The 21,631-nt window shown below is 44.8% G+C and overlaps 1 protein-coding gene across 4 annotated transcripts in view; it reads right to left on the bottom strand.

The window, feature by feature from the left end:
• Positions 1-21,631, bottom strand: part of CLNS1A (chloride nucleotide-sensitive channel 1A) — a 203,766-nt gene that overhangs the window by 22,203 nt on the left and 159,932 nt on the right. For 3 of the 4 annotated variants that reach the window (XM_085863063.1, XM_085863062.1, XM_085863061.1), the window contains exons 2-6: positions 17,885-18,021; positions 12,614-12,736; positions 12,348-12,467; positions 8,755-8,925; positions 490-556 (exon numbers count right to left, since the gene is read on the bottom strand). In XM_085863063.1, coding sequence (XP_085719189.1) covers positions 490-556; positions 8,755-8,925; positions 12,348-12,467; positions 12,614-12,736; positions 17,885-18,021 — 618 coding nt within the window. Of the gene's footprint in view, positions 1-488; positions 557-8,754; positions 8,926-12,347; positions 12,468-12,613; positions 12,737-17,884; positions 18,022-21,631 lie in introns of those variants that run through there. The other variant, XM_085863064.1, reaches the window with a different exon arrangement.

Here is a 21,631-nt window from a genome sequence, read left to right as displayed (position 1 = left end):
TGGCTGTTAAGTTGGTCAGAAATTGAGGCGGTTCTCGTCTATCACCGGCATCTCCCACAAGAATTGTCTCGGGTTCACCTGGCACTCGAGTGCACATCATGTGGGATTTGTCCACAGATCACTTGAATCGCTCAAAATATTGTAATAATGCTGACCCAAACACATTCTACTCTTCAGCCCGCAACTTAGAAAAGGTATCAACGTTGTACAATAATATTTTTCACAATATCCATTAAATAATCTGCAAGGGCTTCATACTTGTGAATGATCATTCTACTGGTGAACGTTATAAAAAGAAAGATGTTGCATTTACTGAGACTAAACACTTGAGGCGTAGGCCACAGAAAATCGTTAAAATATATCAGTCACATTGATAGACAGAAACTTTGTGTACCGAATATGTCCACAAAGCAACTGCTTTTCAATTGAATAGGTGTTCAAAGAAATCCCCAGTGTAATGTACAAGTTTGTGTTGGGAGAGGGACTCACTATTTGTCAAGATCGGCGTCATCAAACTGTCCATGCTCACCACGCGAGGTATCGACATCCATTGCATCTGCAGAAACAGTGCCGACATTGTACAAAGAACTTCCAATATGCTTTCCCCTTGGTTTTTATGGTTGCAACCACATGACAAAAGTGAGAGTGGAGAGGGTAAAATAAGAGCAATTCGAGGCAAGAGGTGATACAGGCCTGGCTGACATCTTTGGCTACACTTAAAAGACGATATCATAAGGTGCTTTGTTGGTTTTCATGGTGATCTGCAAACCTGTGAAGGGCTGAATGGATTGGCACAGCTCTTTTTTTAACCTGTGTGTGCAGCGAAAGGTGGGTTTAAGCAATCTATTCATTGTGTCTGTCTACAGACATCAATCTATAAATCGAGGAAAACCTTAATTTAAAATGAGGAGATCCTGAGGAAATCCCTTCGGATGGGTGCCTGGAATGTCCAATCCCCAAGAGGATGATGACCTGTCAGTTATCATCTGAGCTCAAGCGTTTGGACATCGGTATTGCAGTACTCTGAGGTTCGGAGACCGGATTGCGGCGAGATCATGGCGAGTGGTTACACCTATTATTGGTCTGGTCGTTCTGATGGTTACCATGCCCAAGGAGTTGCTGCAGCTGTGTCCAATAAGCTGACTCCAATGATAATTGAGGTAACACCGATCAACGAGCGTATTATGAGACTAAGGATTCGTGACTCCTTGGGTGTCATTTCCCGGTCTCTGTCGATGCTCCAACTGAGGCGAGTGATCTCACGGTGAAGGATGCATTCTACGCCACGCTCGAGTCTGTGGTTGATCAGTGCCCAGACGAGATACATTTCTAGTCTGGGGGATTTCAATGCATCGACTGGAACTGATAGGGATGGATATGAGACGTGTGTTGGTCCCCATGGGTCAGGAACAATGAACCAGAATAGCACTAAGTTCCTTGACTTTGCAAGAAGTCATGCACTTAGGGTGGCCAGTTCATGGTTTAAGCACCTACAAGCTCATCGCTGGACTTGGTATTCCAACGCTGGCAGTGTGGCAAAGGAGATTGACCATGTCCTCGTTGATGGTCGCTGGAGGATAATCCAGAACTGCAGGGTCCACCGGTGTGCTCAGTTCCTCAATACTGACCACAGGCTTGTTGTAGCAACTCTGAAGCTGCACCTTAAATCCAGGAGAATGGTACCATCCCAGCCTAGGCTGGATGTTGGCAAGCTCAAGGATGAGAGGGTAGCTGAGGAGTTTGCGAACAGGCTGAGTGGAGATTTGGGGGGTCTGGGTGCTTTGGAAGATCCTGAAGAGTTGTGGAGTGCCTTCAAGACCACCGTCCTTGATGTTGCCGGTGGATGTCTTGGAACTCACCAGAGGGCAAAGAAGAATTTTGTCTCTCAAAGGACACTGGATACCATTGACCAGAGTCACAGGGCCAGGCTGAATGGCAGAGCTGAGCTGTTCAGGAAGCTGAAGTGTAAAACTGCACATGCGCTAAGGGTGGACAAGGAGGCCTATGTGCAAGGAATCTTTGAGGGGGTAGAGTGACCTGTGGTCAAGTGATTCTCATCCCGCTTACAGGGGAATTCACGCATTGTGTTCATCCAAGCCCATCCCTCGGTGTACTGCAGTGAGAGCAGAGGGTGGTAGGCTCTTGACAGAGTAGTCTGAAATGAAAGCCCGCTGGGCCGGTTACTTTGAGCGGTTGTACCAGGCTGATCCACCAGCTGTCGAGTTGGACGTCAAGGGTGTTACAATCCCTGTTGCTGACCCTCCAATCAACTGTGGTCCAGCTTCGCTTGTGGAAACACAGGCTGCAGTGAACCAGTTGAAATGAGGGTAAAGCTCCAGGGATCTGTGGCATCCATGCTGAACTTCATGGCTGGTGGAAATGCTGCACTCGTGTCGTTGCATGCAGTTTTGTGGTCTGCCTGGAACCCAGGCATCATCCCAACTGACTGGAAGAGGGGCTTGTTGTCCCTCTCTGGAAAGGGAAGGGTGATCGCCAAGACTGCAACAACTACTGAGGGGTGACGTTGCTCTCAGTGCCGGGCAAGGTCTTTGCTCAGATAATTACAGCACGTGCGCTGTATTTACAGCACGTGTGCGGTATACAATTGCACCGAGTTTGAAATGTTCCCGGTGTCTACCACGTCTCCGGTGTCCCCCCTACTCCACGTGCTTCAAGACAGCCAATGACGGCCGTCCGATAGATGGCAATGCGTAACCGAGACAGAAATGGCGACAATTGACGGAAATACCCGAGTATTTCAATGGGAATTTGTGAAACTAATGTGTTGTGTGTGTGTGTATATATATATATATATATATATATATATATATATATATATATATATATATATATATATTTATATATATATATATATATATATATATATATATATATATATATATATATATATATATATATATGTGAAAACCATTGAATTTTTTTGCTCGACGGGAAAAATAAAAAAACCAAGAAACGCTCCCCTCTCATGTATGAACGAACGAAAGACGTCATTTCCGCCCACTATGGCATTTCGCGCCGAACGCTGAAAGCTAAATTTTTCTTATGCCATCATTCTTTTGCGCCCCCCTGCCACACTGTATCGAACAATTTCATTCCTTCTGTTTATATATAAAGGTGCTTATCACAATAATAACAAGATTTTTACATTTCAAATATTAAGTACGCTTTTTAATTGTTTTTCAACTGAAAAAGCATAAATTGCATATTTAACATTAGTGTACTCATATGCTTCACCACACGCGCTGTATTGAAGGATTTCACTTGTTCTTGATAGGGTTCGCCACCATCTGCTTGAGGACCAGCGTCCAGAGCAGTCAGGCTTTACACCAAAGAGGTCAACGATTGACCGTATCCTTGCTCTTCGGGTCCTCACCAAACGCAGACGAGAGTTTCAGCAGGGACTGCTTGCAACCTATGTTGATCTCTGTAAAGCGTTCGATTCAGTGAATTGGGGTGCACTCTGGAGGATTCTTGGTCTTCCTGGGGTGTCACCAAAACTGATCAATCTGATGTCTGAACTCTACTCTGGTACTGAGAGTGCTGTGAGATGTGGTGGTACCATCTCTGGCTTATTTCCAGTTGTTACTGGAGTTCGTCAGTGGTGTGTACTGGCCCCTACACTTTTCAGCACTTGTATGGACTGGATTTTAGGGAGGATGTCGGAGAGATCAAGCTACGGTGCATCGTTTAGGTAGGTCAAGATCTCTGACCTTGATTTCGCAGATGATGCAGTCATCTTTGAGGAGACTTTAGATATCCTTTCACGGGCCCTCGAGGTGCTGAATGAGGAGTCGGAGCCGCTGGGGTTACGGGTTTTCTGGGGCAAAACTAAGATCCAGGCTTTCAGTGACATAGTGGATGCTGCTATCTTGTCTGTACCTGTTTGTGGTGAGGATGTTGAGGTCACGGAGAGATTCACTTACCTTGGCAGTGATATTCATGTCTCTGCTGGCTGTGAGTCAGAGGTCAATAGACGTCTGGGTCGGGCCTGGGGAATCATGGATTCAGTGGATAATGGGGTGTGGCGCTGCCAGTATCTGTGCGGGAGGAGGAAAGTCCGAATCTTCAGGTCCTTGGTGCTTCCAGTCTTGCTCTATGGATGCGAGACTTGGACTCTGACCAAGGATCTGAGACGGAGACTTAATTCCTTTGGTACCAGGTCCCTTTGGAAACTCCTTGGCTATCGCTGGTCGGACTTTGTGTTCAATGAGTGGTTGCTGAGAGAGACTCAAATGAGATTTGTTACCTGCATAGTCCGTGAGCGCCAGCTGCGGCTGTATGGACCATGTGGCTAGTTTTCCTGACGCTGATCCTGCTCACCAGATTCTCTCAGCGAGGGAGTCTCGTGAGTGGAGGAGGCCAATGGGCTGACCACGTGCCTCGTGGTTGCAGCAGGTTGATCAGCATCTCAAGGAGATGGGGATGGGCCAGGCATCTGCCTGGGGGATGGTCAGATGGAGGCCCCTGGAGTACCTGCGGAAAGTGGATGCAGCGACGCGCTGCTCTGGCGCATGCTCCCATACCTGACTTGACGACCTTCGTGTTAAGGTGTATAAATCACTCATCATGGCATTTCGTGGGGCACGCCTACCGGAGGTAAAAGTCTTGGCGTGTTTTGTCACACCTCCCAGAAGTATAACCACAAAATACAGTATTCAGTCAATTCTGTCCAACATACAATTACCTTTTATACAGTCACTATATTGCTATTTAACACAAAACTGAAAGAAATTTTGAAGAAAACAGATGCTCTTGAGGCATTCTTCTCTGCTTATCGCATCACCCACAAACGAACGAACCCGAGTCGTCTCGACTTGACTCCAGGTAGGCCGCAATAATCTTGAGCTGATAAAGTTGCTTAAATGAGTCCTCACACATGAATGATGTGTCCCATTGGCTGTACAATTTTTCTCGCCATCAGATCATATGGACTGCAGATAGATAATTTATAACTTATATCTTGGGGCCTTGCATGTGATTTGTCCCAGCCATGGCATCCAGTGTGATGTATAATATTGCCCCCGACACCCTTACAGCCAAATTGAGACCTTTATTTGATGCATAACCCCATTCCTAATGGTCGCTAGCATTAGTAAATACTCACCTGAGGAAAATTTGGAGAATAATGGACATATATACGTTTGATAGGACCCCGCTGTTCGCGGACCCCGCTATTCATATCATAAAGTGTAACCGGCTTTTACATTCGCAGTTTATTGTTATTATTTTTACACCTCAGGAATGGTCTCCGATAGAAACAGCATGACATACTAACAAATTACCCCCGTGCGGGAGTGACGGTCATCTCTGCGAGAAAATATATAGCCTCCTGAAGGTAGGGCAGTTTTTGCAAACTTTGAAGTCACGTGACGTGAAAACGAAAGTGAATATCGAAAATCCGGCCTGACAAAATTTAGATATTGTCCAATAGATTTATATGCCACAATCAAATTCAAGATCGCTTGAGAAATTGAGGAGGAGATCGATTTTGAAAATCGTCATTTTCGCATGAAAATCGTCATTTTCGCATTTTTTGCCAACTTTGAAGTCACGTGACACAAAAACGAAAGGGAATATCGAAAATCCGGCCCGATCAAAATTTAGATATTGTCCCATAGATTCATATGCCACAATCAAATTCACCTCTCCTCTCAACATCAATATTATTAGGTCATGCTCGAAGAGATGACCTAAAAAAAAAGGTGCAAAAACAGATCCCCTTCACTGCAGCCCAATTAGCTTACTGTACTTCCAATCATCAGCAAGGTCATGGAATCCATCATCAGAGTTGACGTAAAATCATTCCTTTTCTCCAACAGCAAACAATGGTGGAGGCCCTCAATATCAGACAATATATCAGGGACGTCTCTCTGGACATATCTCGAGCTTTTAATGCAGTCTGGCATCCTGCCCTGCTCTCCAAACTATTGCCTATAGATTCCAAGGCAAACTCCACTCTTGCGTTATTGACTCCCTCTACTCTCGTAGACAACATGCGGCTCTCAACGGACCCCTTTCATCTCCATTCCCTGTCAACACTGGAGTACCACAAGGCAGTGTTCTCAGCCCCATATTATTCCTAATCATCAATGATGTCACCGACTCTGGAAAATCCTCTTTATCTCTTTCCTGATGACTTCACCCTCTGCCATGACTTCTCTCATCCTTGTGACAGACAGGCAGCAGCCTCTTCCCTCTCCTCGGGCCTTAATTTTTTTTTTAAAAAATCACAAACTGGTCAAACACAATTTTGCTGATGTATCCGTATTGTCCACCCTTAGCCATTACCTGCATTCCTTATTTGTCCGTCTGTGTACTTTCTCCCTCTGCACTGCTGTTGTTTTGTCCCTTTGTTATGTGGTGTCCCGATTTATTGTGTAATCGCTCTTCCATGAGCCTAGATCAGTGGTCCTCAACCTTTTGATCCCATGGGCCGCATTCACTACTCCCAAGGATGTTGGGAGCCAGAAAAAAGTGATTCATTTTATTGAGTTTTATTGATGCAAATTGATTCGATTCCTCCCGGCGGTAAGCGCCCTCGATCATGTTAAAAAAAAAAGAAAAAAATTGAAAAAAGCAAAAAAAAAAAAAAAAAAAAAAAAAAAAAAAAAAAATAAGCCCCCCATTTGCGGACCCCGACATTCACAGCATTTTTCAAGAATGTATCCCCCGTGAATAGTGAGGTCTGACAGTATTTACACATGGATGGTGTATAGGCTAAGAGTCACTGGTCCACACACCAACTGGAAGTAAAATTTTCACCAAAAATTAATCAATTTCAGCCAATGATAACTGCATAATAATCATGATGATAGCATAATATCAATAATAGTATCAACAATAATAATGACAAGAAGTCAATAATTACATGACCGAGTCTAAAGCATCATAGGCTAAAGCGAGTGTGAAAATGTATAAATAAGGTGAAAAGGACTCAAGACAAATGTAACTCAAAGCGAGTGTGAAAATGTATAAATAAGGTGAAAAGGACTGAAGATAAATGTAACTCAAAGCGAGTGTGAAAATGTATAAATAAGGTGAAAAGGACTGAAGACAAATGTAACTCAAAGCGAGTGTGAAAATGTATAAATAAGGTGAAAAGGACTGAAGACAAATGTAACTCAAAGTGAGTGTGAAAATGTATAAATAAGGTGCAAAGGCCTGAAGACAAATGTAACTCAAACCGAGTGTGAAAATGTATAAATAAGGTGAAAAGGACTGAAGACAAATGTAACTCAAAGTGAGTGTGAAAATGTATAAATAAGGTGCAAAGGCCTGAAGACAAATGTAACTCAAAGCGAGTGTGAAAATGTATAAATAAGGTGAAAAGGACTGAAGACAAATGTAACTCAAAGCGAGTGTGAAAATGTATAAATAAGGTGAAAAGGACTGAAGACAAATGTAACTCAAAGAGAGTGTGAAAATGGAAAATAAGATGAAAAGGACTGAAGACAAATGTAACTCAAAGCGAGTGTTAAAATGTATAAATAATGTGAAAAGGACTGAAGACAAATGTAACTCAAAGCGAGTGTGAAAATGTATAAATAAGGTGAAAAGGACTGAAGACAAATGTAACTCAAAGCGAGTGTGAAAATGGAAAATAAGGTGAAAAGGACTGAAGACACATGTAACTCAAAGCGAGTGTGAAAATGTATAAATAAGGTGAAAAGGACTGAAGACAAATGTAACTCAAAGCGAGTGTGAAAATGTATAAATAAGGTGAAAAGAACTGAAGACAAATGTAACTCAAAGCGAGTGTTAAAATGTATAAATAATGTGAAAAGGACTGAAGACAAATGTAACTCAAAGCGAGTGTGAAAATGTATAAATAAGGTGAAAAGGACTGAAGACAAATGTAACTCAAAGCGAGTGTGAAAATGGAAAATAAGGTGAAAAGGACTGAAGACACATGTAACTCAAAGCGAGTGTGAAAATGTATAAATAAGGTGAAAAGGACTGAAGACAAATGTAACTCAAAGCGAGTGTTAAAATGTATAAATAATGTGAAAAGGACTGAAGACAAATGTAACTCAAAGAGAGTGTGAAAATGGAAAATAAGATGAAAAGGGCTGAAGACAAATGTAACTCAAAGCGAGTGTGAAAATGTATAAATAAGGTGAAAAGGACTGAAGACAAATGTAACTCAAAGAGAGTGTGAAAATGTATAAATAAGGTGAAAAGGACTGAAGACAAATGTAGCTCAAAGAGAGTGTGAAAATGTATAAATAAGGTGAAAAGGACTGAAGACAAATGTAGCTCAAAGAGAGTGTGAAAATGGAAAATAAGGTGAAAAGGACTGAAGACAAATGTAACTCAAAGAGTGTGAAAATGGAAAATAAGGTGAAAAGGACTGAAGCCAAATGTAACAAAGCGAGTGTGAAAATGTATAAATAAGGTGAAAAGGACTGAAGACAAATGTAACTCAAAGCGAGTGTGAAAATGCATAAATAAGGTGAAAAGGACTGAAGACAAATGTAACTCAACAATGTACATCTACACATACACATGACCCGGCCACTGCCGTAAGGAGCAGTCTTTTCCAGTATCTCGTTTTGTGGTGCAAGCTTGCCGTGAGCAACTTCACCTCTTGTTTAGCACTCGAAAACAGAAAATATTCCCTCTCCGTTTTTGCAACACCGTCATGTTGAAGAAATTTGTACTTGGTGTTTTGATAAATGCCACCAGTGCAAACGGTAGAAGTAACAAACCTTAACTGTGAATTGCAAGTCTTACCGTTGTCAGCTTCCTGCCCGTTTTGCGATTGAACACCAGCCATGTCACCAAAGTTCGGCACATCTGACAACATCCCCTCAAGACGTGCCAGCACAGCGCGGCCCGCCGGTGTTAAACTTTCAACGGCCACATCATCAGGCAGCTGGCCAGCGTCACCTGCACCCTCAACACCTGTTGAAGACAGATGGTTTGGAGATCGCTCTTGTCGAGTAAGATTTGTGTGGCATCAACAGCAATAACAGCGAGAGTTGAAATTGCAATTTTTGCACTGCGAAATATGACACTCTCACAAAAAGCAATCAGGTGTTTCTACCTTATCGGTCATTTCATTACCCCGTGCATGAAGCGCAAAGCAGGGTTCAGCAATTGGTTTTGTCTGTATACAGATGTCAGCCTACAACTGAGAAAACTACTTCATTTCAATAGAATATTATGTTTTGAACCCTGTCGAACATGAATCAGAACATGAAGCTGCAGTTCAGCACTACTTGGGCTCTGAATTTCACAAATTGCACGGAAACTCGTCCTGATCGCACACGAGCACAGAGGAGTGAGATTTTTTTTTTACTATGTCTGCCTGTCTGGCAGTCAAACAAAACTGAAAATAACTCCAATCAAGAAACTTACTGTTTTTGGTGATGTCATAAAGAACAATAACAGGCTCGAAGAGCTAATTTAACGTGTTTAACAAGCTGGTATGAAAGATTCTGCATCAACGGCGGTAAACTTTTTTTTCTTTTCTAGTCTTTAAAATCTGAATTTTATTCCAATTGAATTATACGGTAAACCCTCAAATATCACGGGATTCAACCAATCACGGGCAACCTGTTGTGTTCAGATTTAATTATTGTGGTATTACGGCCAATCGTGGTTTTTGAGCTAAGATGAGCATTGTTTGCGTCTGTGTGTACAGTTACTTCCCATTACGAGCCTTTTCTTGTTTCTCACGCACCATAAATTATAGCAATCAGACTAGCATACGGAAAGTTTAATAACGAATAGTCATCGAACAGGAAATGATATCAGAGGAGAGGAGATTGGACCATACTCTGTGCAGAGCGTTGGTGCTGCTTAAACAGTCTCCTTGGCTATTGGGCACAATCCTGGACGGATCGCCACTCCGACACAGTGAACCAGCATGCTGGCACTCATTTTGCTGACCTCAGAAGGATGACAGGCCGAGTTAACCCCACCTGGTATTAATTCAACAGCTGAGCGGGATTTAACTCAGGACCCGAGAATCCAAAGCCCGCAACCCTAACCATTAAGCTAACACCAGGCATAATAACATTCCGAGATCCTGTAATATTAGATCACCAAGATCTAGTGCACACCCAACAGTTAATAATGGCACCCAAACATAAAACAATGGACAAAATTAATCATGACAAAAGTCTGAGAAGGATACGACATTGTGCAAAAAACAATTGACTTGAGAGATACGTTGGCAAGAGGTGAAAGTGCGGCATCTATGGGCTGCCGTTTATGGATCAATGAATCGACTGTGTGTAAACGTAGCCTGATGTCCTTTTTGTCCGTAGCCTGATGGAGTACTGCTCTCCCCTCTGGGCTGGTGCTCCTGCCTCCCACCTTTCTCGGCTTCACGCTGTCGAAACCAGGGCATTTAAGATCATCGGCATCTCCCGCAATGAAGCTGAGTCTTTGGGCCTCTCACTCAATCACCACAGGTTGGTCGGTGGTCTTTCTGTCTTCTACCGACTCCTCTCCAGCCTTGCCCCCCCTGCTCTCTCTGCGATTTGTCCCCACCACATTTCCACAGGGCGCTCAAGGTCCGCCAACAACCCCCTTCTGGTAAAACTACCAAAATCACGAATCACTGCTCATCTTCACTCTTTCATTCCTCTTTTTTCCCGCCTTTGGAATAAACCTCCTCACTCTATTCTTTCCCATTCTTCCCTCCAGGCTTTCAAAACAGCTGTTCACCACCACCTCTTATCTTCCCCCATCCAAATCCTCGATCTTTTCTACCCCCGATAATCCACCCAAGCCCACTTCCTTCATTTCTCCTGCTTTCCTTCCTGAAAGTCCCTGAAATGTCCATCTTCTCTTCGCCATGTTCCCCGTCCCATCCCCATCCCTCTTCCTTCCACAGTTCACCTAATGTGTCTGTTCCCCACTGTTTTGTCCCTTCCACTCCCGCCCCTCTTGTCTCATGCCTCCTTGCTGTGAGTTGTGTGTTAGCTCTCATACGAGCCTCGACCAAGGTATACAAAAAAAAAACAACAAAAAAAAAAACGTGAGTCAAATATCTGTGCAAGTGTTCCTGCCAGCAAAGCACAAAAGTCTCATTCAAGTCCCATGATCCTCTTACTGAAAGGATGGAAAAAGCGCTTCATGTTTGGATCGAGGACCAAACACAAACAAAATGCCTTTGAGTGGACCGGTGATTATGAAAGAAATCATTGCAGGCTTACCAACGATTCCACAAAGGACCCGGGACCAAGATGATCCAACAGCCATCGCAAATCAATCCACATCTTTTTAACCTCCACCCCCCCCCCAATAACATCATTGTCTCCGAGCAAAATCTTGTGTCTTCAATTTACAGCAGAGTACAGGACGAAAGAGTACGTAATACGCTTACCTTCATGCACCTCGCCGGTTTGAAATAAATTTAAAAGGTAAAAAAGTGTTGTGTTTTTGTTTATTACCTCCACCACCGAAGGTGGAAGGAGGTTTTGTTTTTACCTGTCTGTCTGTCTGTCTGTGTGTGTGCGCAAGATATCTCAAAAGTTGTGGATGGATGCGGACAAAACTTGGTGGCCGTGTGTGTGTGTGTGTGTGTGCATGTGCGTGTGTAGGACGAATTGATTCGATTTTGATGAAGATCCGAATGTAGATCCGGATACGAGATTTGTTTAATTTTTAAAGTGATTCTTCAGCATTGAGAGATGAGGCCAAAAACGATATGTAGCACAATATCTCAAAAATGTATTGGGCCAATATGTTCTACTGGATCAGGCATTGCGTGGTAGAGGTATGCGCTCTACAGAGTGCCCTTCCAGTTTTATCCTGTATTTATTTTATTTACATGTTTATTTCAAGAGTAATATGTTTATTTCTGGCTCCCGTCGATCTTCTATTATTTCCTCGAAGTCCATGAACCAAAGCCCCCTCTTCCCATGCCCCTCGGATTCTACGATCGTGGTTTTAACTATCGCAGCATTTTCCAGGAACCTAACCCCCACGATATTTGAGATGTTATTGTGTACTCCAACAATGGAGAAAACAAATCACCTTGTTGGCACTTCTAAAAACCTCCAGTTTCGCAGTACTTGGAAAAAAAAACATTATGCTATTTTATGCCATCTCGACCAATAAAATTTTCCGCTCACACTCTCAGCATTGGGGAATAGAGATTCATACAAAATTGTGCCAATAGGGAATATCGACCACGCTCGGAAATGCAAAGTAAGAGTTGAAAAGACCCTTCCCATGTCCTTTTTCTCAAGACTGCACAGAGTAAGGTGTTCTCTGAAATGTCTCGTTTTCTTTTGCTGTTGCATTATAAAAAACCCCCAAAAAAAACACGCAAGAAGTAGAAATCGCTCACTGAAGCATGTCATACTCACCTTCTTCATCATCGTCATCGTCATCGTCATCATCCTCAGATTCGCCGTCTGAAGAAGAAGCGTCATCTGGGTCGGGATGAAGTGCTTGACATTCACACAAAGCAGCAAACATTCCATCCACTGCCGAGAAACAGTCCAAAGGAAATAGCATGATGCGGCAGAATGCAGACAGAACAGCACAGATTAGTGGCTCACATCTCCACTTTCCAAGTTGTTCCCATCAGAGAGTTGCTATCTCACACAAATATATCCAGTGCAAGACTTACAGGCAGCAGAATCTGGAGGAACAAAACGTAATTCTGTGACTGGTTCCAAATCCTCTTCCACTTCCTCTTCCTCTTCCTCATCACCACCACCACCTCCAGCCTCAGCCCTGGCAGGATTTTCTCCTTTAAAAAAATAAAAAATAAAAAAAAAACTTTTTTTCACAAACCACAGGTTGTGCAGCATTTATTTGCTAGAATATTTTTTTTTTCATTACTTCTACCACCAAAGGTTAAGTTTTCACTCCTGTCTGTGAGCAGGATATCTCAGTTATGGAAGGATTCGGACAAAATTTGGTGGACAGGTTGGGTGTGATCAGGACGAATCGATATAGTTTTGGTGAAACTCCAGATGCTCTAATTTTTTGAACGATTCTTCACCACCGAGAGATGGGACCAAAACGATATACTGTCACAGGTCATAAAGTGTGACCTGTTTCTACATTCATGCTTGCATATTCGCAATTATTATTATTATTATAACACTTCAAGACTGGTCTCCTAAATCCACCTGGGAAATTAGAAATCAGCTAACATCACAGCATTACATAAAGGTGCAAAAACAGATCCCCTTCACTGCAGCCCAATTAGCTTACTGTACTTCCAATCATCAGCAAGGTCATGGAATCAATCATCACAGTTGACATAAAATCATTCCTTTTCTCCAACAGCATCATCTCAGATCATCAATTCAGATTCAGACCACTCTACCTTGGACATGCTGCTTCAACCCTCCCAACAACGGTGGAGGTCCTCAGTATCAGACATGAGATCATAGCCGTCTCCCTGAACATATCTCGTGCTTTTGATACAGTCTGGCACCCTGCCTTTCTATCCAAACTGCCTCTGGAATCCAAAGCCAACTCCACTCTTGGATTACTGACTCACTCCCCTCTCGTAGACAACGTGTGGCTAACGGAACCCTTTCATCTCCTCTCGCTGTCAAGATTGGAGTACCTCAAAGCAGTGTTCTAGGCCCCATATTATTCCTAATCTTTATCAATGATCTCACCGACTCTGTGGAAAATCCTCTATCTATTTGCTGATGACTCTACTCTTTGCTGTGACATCTCTCATCCTTCTGACAGACAGACAGACAGACAGGCAGCAACCCCTTCAGTCTCTTCAGACCTTGACAAAATCATAAACTGGTCAAACACAATTTTTCTTATTGTACCCACATTGTCCACCCTTTGTGTTTTCCCTTGCCCCTCATCATTATGGGCATCCCTGGTTTGTCGGTCTGTCTACTTTTTTCAACTTGCTGTTCCCTTTGTTATGTTATGTCCTGATCTGTTGTGTGTAATCACTCTTCCATGAGCCAAGACCATGTATTAAAAAAAAAGAAGCTTTTTTAGGAACATAACCCCTGTGAAGAGTGGGGTCTGACAGTACCAGTTTAGCATGATATTTACCTCCGCCACCAAACGTGGAAGGAGGTTTTGTTTTCACTTTGGTTGTTATCTCCATTTGTGAGTTTCAGGAGGTGGGAGGAAGTTCTCCCAGAACTCAAAATCTCCATATCTCCTATTTGGTAAAGGATCGTGATTCATGAACCAAACTGTGAAACTTTGTTCTCATAGCCTCGTTCCAAGGGCTCTTTTCAAAATCTTCAATGAACCTCTGACACCTCCACTTGTAGCTCATTTGGAGTGATATTGCCCAGAATGATTTGTAAGGGATCAGTAAGGGACCTTATCTTCAGATGTTGGTTCACGAGTCAGTAAGTGACTACTATATTCGTTATGGGTGTCTGTCTATCTGTCTGTCTGTCCCGAGCATAGCTCTGTGGGTTTTGATCCGATCTTGATAAAATTAGGGTGCGAGGTTTGTATCATGATCTAGTTGTGTTTTCCGGAGAATGGGCGTGCTGCGCCCATTATGGGCGGAGCCACGCCCAAAAAACGTGTTTTTAGAGGGTAGCGGTTTCAAGTTGCATCTTCTCCGAGGGGGTTTGTCGACTCTGGCAGGGGTTTCGGTATTTGGTTAGCCCAATGGCACCTGCATATAGCCCCACGGATCTCGATTTTTTTATTTTCGTCCCAAGGTCAAGGTCACAAGGTCACAAACTTAGAAAATGGTTAAAAAAAAAATCAATAAATTGGGCATCGAGCTCCTCGGGTTTTCAACTGTTTCGAATGAAAGTTGGTATGCAAGTAGTGCTCTTCGAGTAGTACAACTTTCATCATTTACGTTTTTCCCGATTCCCGCCAGTTTGCCCGTGGCGTTCCCTCGAAGGTCAAAAAATAAAAAAGGCGAACCGTGTACATTGCTCATGAACCATCGCAGTCTCCAGACTTGTTTAAAATTACATTCACTTCCTGTGTACAGGCTTTTCTTCGGCATCAAGGGCCCATTGGGCTGGCGGGATGGCCAAGAGGTACTCATACTCGCCTCGAAGCTGTCTGGCTTGGGTTTGAATCCCGATCCAGCTACAAACTGTCATCCCGGTGTTTCACAAGCAGGGCGATTCATCAATGTATGTGCCGTCCCTCGGACGGGTGCTAAACAGGCATCCCATTTGCCAGCATTCGTTGTTGGACGTTAAAGATCCCACGGTGTCCTTTGCGAAGAGTAGGCGGGTTATCGCCGGCACCCTGAAATAATTACAAATTCCTGCCCTAACCTACAGGGGACACTGCATCACTACCTTGCCTTCAGCTAATGATGCTACTCCGTGGCTTCGTGCTGCATACAAACGAAGAAGAAGAAGAATATGAAGTGGCTAATTTCCCCACCGTTTGCTTCGACTCGAATGGATCGTTCATTTTCTCCCCCCCCCCCCCCGATACAAACCTCCTTTGCTGTGACAATCTTCTGTCATCGTCAACTTTTTCGAACATTGTCATGGAGTTTTATAATACCACGATTTAATGCTCAAAAGAGCCAGCCCACATTTCTCTTGACGAGGCTCACGAGTTCTGCCTTTCCTCCACACCGCATCTCCTGGACCAAATCAGTCATACATATTCTTGTAGAAATTTTTCTGCAAGGCTCACTTGGCTGCGCCTGGACAGGTTTGAGGGTTGTGGAGTAGCGGCTGAAACCCGAATCCTATCCAGGTTCCTCCTGATGACTCCATCTCTGCTCTTTTCTTCTTTGGGTTCCTTCTTGGTCTTCCGTTTCATACATACATACGAGGGTGTGTTGATAAGTAATGCCTCCTATTTTTTTTTTCTCCAAAACAGGTAAAGCTATTCAAATTAAATAAAGCACAGTCTGCACATTAGTTCTTCCCACCACTGGGTGCAACATTTTATGATTCTCACAATGCAAGACAATGTTAGTCAAGATGGCAGAGGGCAACACGATGTTGTCAGTGCTTTGGAGCTTGAAGTGCTGGACATGACAGTTGGGATGACTGACTGGAGATGACAGTTGGTGCAATATTACGGTCCTGAGAGTAAGAGCCGGGCAATAGAGTTTCGCCCGAAAGGATCACCAGCTTCGACTCTCCCCCCCCCCCTTCCGGTCACCTTTTCATCTCTTCCTCAAACTTGAGGAACACCTTAGTGGGGAACATTTTTTATTTTCAGACGATGATGTCAAGGATGCTGTAAAGTGCTGGTTAAGTCAGCAGAACGCACAGTTCTATCGTGATGGAATTGCAAACCCACTTGAGCGTTGAGAAATAAATATGCATCATGGTGGAATAAAGGCTGATGTCAGTGTTTGTCTTTGTTTCATTTGAAGACCTTGATTTTGTTCGAGAGGGTGAAAAAGAGATGGATGGAAGCATGGAGCACGGAAGAGTAGACAGTGGGTTTATTAAACAATGCATTGTCGATGGAGTCCGAGAGGTCGGCAGTTCGACTCCCACCCTGGCCGAGTCATACGAAAGACTTAAAATGGTACGTGCACAGCATCCTCGCTTGACGGTCATTATTTAGAGGACAGAACACAGATAAACTCCTCGGGTTGCCATCCACAGGTGAGATTTCTCCCTAAAAGGACCTTACTGACAGCGGAGCGAAGAGCTCCGTCATTAGATTGTGCCGCCAGCAACAGTTTTTTTTTTTCCAGGAAGGAACTTCCCTCAAGGTAAAGGTGTTTATTTGATGTCAAGTCCTGCGTTGTCTTGTCTTCATCTAAGAGAGTGTGTGCAACTGCTCTTCCATAATCCTTGGACTCTCTTGGGGGGGGGGGTTGAAATTTAGCTCGTCATCGAGCCTACCATCAATAATCTCTGGACAATGATAAGAAGAATTTCCCGCCAAAAAGACAGGCCAACAGGTCTCACGAACAGTACTGCAAAAGCAGCTGGAACTAAGTCGATGGCATGCCATCGCAAATCCCCACGCCACCCACAGCAAAGTTGAAAGATGGCATAAAGTTCCTCCAGTAGTGACACACCTTCAAACTTTGAGTTAAAAAAATAATAAAAAAAAACTCCCATACATAGTTTCTTTTTAAAAAATGTTTAAAAATACGGCTGTAATTGCGTTATGTGGTGTATGACCTTTTGACCCCATCCATGGGGGAACAGGGCCAAAAAGTTACTGCTCTCACACCTTTGTGCAATGTGATCATAACTACCAAGTTTGGTGAATTACTGCCCAACTGTTTAGGAAGAGATAGCGTGACGGACGGACAGACAGACAGACAGACAGACGGAGCCGATTTCAATATGCCCCGTTTTTTTTTTCAAAAAGCACGGAGATAAATAGTTATGAATGGTAGATTAATCTAGTTTTAGTCTTAAAATATTGCAAAGGGTTTCAATTCGATGTGTACGTGCATACTGTTATTGTAATAAAAAGATTAGAACATTCTATTGAAAAAAACGTTTTCCTTTGGGGGTTCAAAAGACCCCAGACGTCACTGTGGGATGACGGTTACCCATTCAAAAGTTAAGATCAAAGAGTTCTCAGGTTGATAAAGATAGGCCAAAAATGGCCTTTATAGAAAGAAAAAAAAGTTTACAAAAATCAAATCCCTTCGACCCTGGATCTTCCATTGTAACTCTGTACATCCGTCGTCACAGTAAAGAGCTTCAATGTATTTAAAATTAATTCACCGAAACTGGATCGCCAAAGCAGCCTTAAATTTCCAAGAAAACTGACACTCGCGCAAAGACTATGGCATTTTGAGTTGTAGCAAATCGGTGAGCAGGTAATCGTATAAAACGCACGTGTTGGTAATGGCAGGAAGTTAAATTATAATCCAAGATAAGTCACGTTTACTTAAAAGCTATGGTACCACAGGTTAAACAGTGAAGGATTTTCTCGGTAGCCAAATGTATATGAAAGGCTAATGTATTATACTGCATCATACCGGGCAGCTTGCCATTCAGCAGCATGTACAGGTGCTCATGGGGGAAGTTTGCAAGATCCCGAGACACGGCGTGAAGGCTGATAGACGTGTATTCCAGGGAGAGACGTTCCCCAGAGGGACTGCGCCAGTAAACACAACTGGAGAATGGAGGGGGTGGGGGCAGGGGGTTATCGGTTTGAAAGATTGAGAGCACACACCATTTTAAGGATACAAGTGATGAAAAACAAAAGAAAAGAGAGTACAACAGCCAAACAGGTAATTTCAAGACTTCAAAAATCAGTGACGACCATTTCTGATGCCAATAATATTGTTGCGGATTCGCGCCCGCCGGCGTGCGAACGGCCACGTAACTCGAATCGTGGCACGTCGCCTACCGGACGGACAATCCCGTCGTGACCCTCTCGGACTAACGCCGGGAACTAGTCACGGGTGGGCCTTTCGGCCTCACCACGATCGTGCCAATCGGCCCCCCGCGTGGGATAGGGTTGCTCGCCAAATTCGACCTACCGAAGTACCCACACGGAGGGTAGACCGGGCGATCGCACCTCGCCGCAGGTCGACTTCGGACACGGGCCACTTTAAGCGACCCGTTCCGTACTATCGGGATAACCGAGCGGTGTTATCGTCAACCTGGACGGTTCGATTAATTATCGGGCATTTTAGCCCACGACCAACCCTTTACGTGAAGTAAGATGGAGATTCAATAAAGGAAAAGACGAAGCGAAACGGGAAAACAGTTCAACATAAAGCACATTTATTTCGCGATGAACGGAAAGCACACATATACAATTATACCAAAAGCAAATGTAAAAGAAGAAGAAACACACAATAATGCACAAAAAGCAAATGTAAAAGCAAAAGACAATGCAGAGCTAACCGACTACCGAGCACACGGCAACACTTATACAGTTTTACTTCACAGACGGCGCCGACAACACATATACTCAAAGCAAAAGAAAAAGGGACCACCCTCCACTATGAGGGGGCAGACAGCCTGGGGCCGAGACCACGTCGAGCCTACCCGTCTGGTGATGAGCCGCAAAATGGCGCTGGCGCCCCGACTCCGCGGGCCTCGCTGGGACTGCCTGGTATGGGGTGGGAACGGGGCCCCCTTCTCGCACTATCTCAGCGCGGGGGGAAACAGGAGGGGGTTGTTGATGCTCGGGGGAAGGAGGATATCTCCCTGGGTCGGGTCCCGCGACGAGCGTCTCCACCACGACCTCGGTCGCGTTGCCGGCCTCTCCCTCCGCAGCTCCCCGACTCTGACACGAGCACCCCCTCGACCGCCTTCGCCGCCGCCACCTCTCCAACTCTCCACAGCTCCGTCCAACTGCCTTCTCCGACTCTCTCTTGACTGGCTCTTCCCAACTCCACCGACTGCCTTTTCGGCGAGCGAACGCGGCCCTTTATAGCCCCCGGGGCCTCGCTCCTTCGCCTTCGACCCTTTACCTTCGACCCTTCACCTCTGGCTGGCTCCCCATTGGACCGAGGAAAAGTGGGCGTGAATGCTTTTTGATCCATGAATTTGCATATAGCGATATTACTCCAACGCACCTGGAGGCGGGGCCAAATCGCCCCACGCTCGCCGATAGGACGGAAGAGAAGTGGGCGAGAGTCGTTTTTGATCCGTCTTCTTCGGAAAGGCTGTGATGTTTCTGCACACGCTGCTCGGTGCGCGCCCTGCACGAGTCCAGTATCGGTGCCCACAAGCGGCGCGGAAATGGCGGTGATGCGATGGTTGCGAGAGCGAGATGTGACGGTAAAGGTCGTGGCTGTTGGCGTGAAGCGGCGTTGCGGTTGGTGGTTGTTGTGTGATGGCTGTTGAGACGTGGTTGGTGGTGGTAGTAATGGCGGCTGGTCCAAAATAAAGATAGTAAAAGAAAAACGGCTATCTAGAGGGGTCGCAGCCCGAATGAATGACATTTATTCCCTCGAAACAACGGGTTTGGGCCTAACTACACATATACTTACAGAGATATCTCACCTAAGGGACCTGAATGGTGGTTTGCGAATTTCGTCAACCACAACAATATCATCACGTTGCTCCTATCGATGAGAAAACTCGCAACAGTGCAGGAGTTACAGGCTCTTCAAACATGACCATTTAATTTGCTGTTTAAGGTGCTTGTGCACCTCAAGGGGTGCTTGTGAGCTCGATGAGCGTTACGGCAGATTATAGGAACATCTTGTTATTTACAGATGAGTTCAACGATGGTTTGAATCCCGACCCTGCTGTAAACAGTCATCTCGATGTTTCACAGGAAGGGTGATTCATCAACGTGTGTGTCGTCCCTCGGATGGACGTTACATGGGCATCCCGTCTGCCAGCGCGAGTTGGTGGACGTTAAAGATCCCACGGTGTCCTTCGTGGAGGGTAGACGAGAGATCGCCGGCACCCTGAGAAAAATTTCCAAATTCCTGCACTAACCAGCAGGGGCCACTGCTTCAGCGGCACAGCTGCATCCTCAGCCAATGATGCTACCCCGCAGCTTTGTGCTGCTTACGAACAAGGAAGTTGAGCGATAATAAAGCGGAGGATAAAATAAATAGGGATGGGGGTAAGTCAGCGCTGTAGATGCAGCAAACGAGAGAGAAAATGTATCAGTACACATGATAGGAAGTACCCAATGGTCTTCAAGCATATCGTGGTGTTTGGGATGTGGAATGCACAGCATTTAGTTCCCCGTGAAGCAAAGCTGCTCCATGCACCATTTGAACTGTTGATGATTAAATATGCATGTGGAAATTTGCTTGATGTAGCTCGGCAGGAGTACGGAGGTAGAAAACTCACCTTTGAGTTGTCTATTTTGGATTTGATTCCCGACCAGAGGATATATTGTTGCGGGGCTGGGTATTGGTGACGAGCACGACCGCTAGATGGAGCTGCAGAGTCAACTCCACCGAACACCCGGAATCTAGATCGTACCTTTCGGAAAACTCCGACAGGTACGGGTCCTTTACCGGACCGTAAACCGGACAATAATTACACCACGTGGTACAGGGTTATTTGCCAATCTTCAAAATACCTAGAAATCCACGTGGCGAGTTACCGAGTATTCACACCCTCGACGGCCCTCATGCAAGTCAAGCCGTTAGCGTGCCCAACCCGTGCGCAACCCGAGCGGACGGTTGCCGAAGTTCCGTCAGTCCAATCGTACATTTACAGCGGCAACAGCCTTTATAATTCACCAACACGCGTCATGCTAAGGCAATGGAGGAAACAGCAACGAACTGATACATTTAACAAATGTATTTATTTATAATGGGGTAGGGGGCACGCAAGAAGGCAGAGTTAACCAAATATACAAGGAATAGCAATTTATCTACAAGCACTTATGAAGTTTTACTCAATAGACTGGTGCCACAAAGACACACGCACGTACACCCAAGAACCGGTGGCCACAGCCTTTATTGAGGCCTCCAGCTCAGAGGGAAAGGCGAGCTGAAGACCAGAGCCTGTCTCGGTCTTCAGACCTGTCCACCTCATGTGGTCTTCGAGCTGGCGGGACTCAGACCTTTCGCGTGTGAGGCGAATGCGACAACCACTCGTGTCACCAGTTTCTCTCTCCGGGTTCACTGACAGAGACACGGCGCGCAACCCTTGCGGTTTTTGATGGGGAAGGATCTCTCAAGCTCTTTTTCACTGACTGAGACACGGCGTGCAACCGACTTAGCGGTTCTTGACGAGGAGGACCTTCAAGATCTTTTTGACCGACTGAGACACAGCGTGCAACCGACTTAGCGGTT

The sequence above is a fragment of the Eptatretus burgeri genome, chromosome 17, assembly GCF_056783735.1.
Source record: "Eptatretus burgeri isolate ZD-2024b chromosome 17, Ebu_testis_v1, whole genome shotgun sequence".
Classification (NCBI taxonomy): domain Eukaryota; kingdom Metazoa; phylum Chordata; class Myxini; order Myxiniformes; family Myxinidae; genus Eptatretus; species Eptatretus burgeri.
This window is presented reverse-complemented; position numbering and strand designations above follow the sequence as displayed.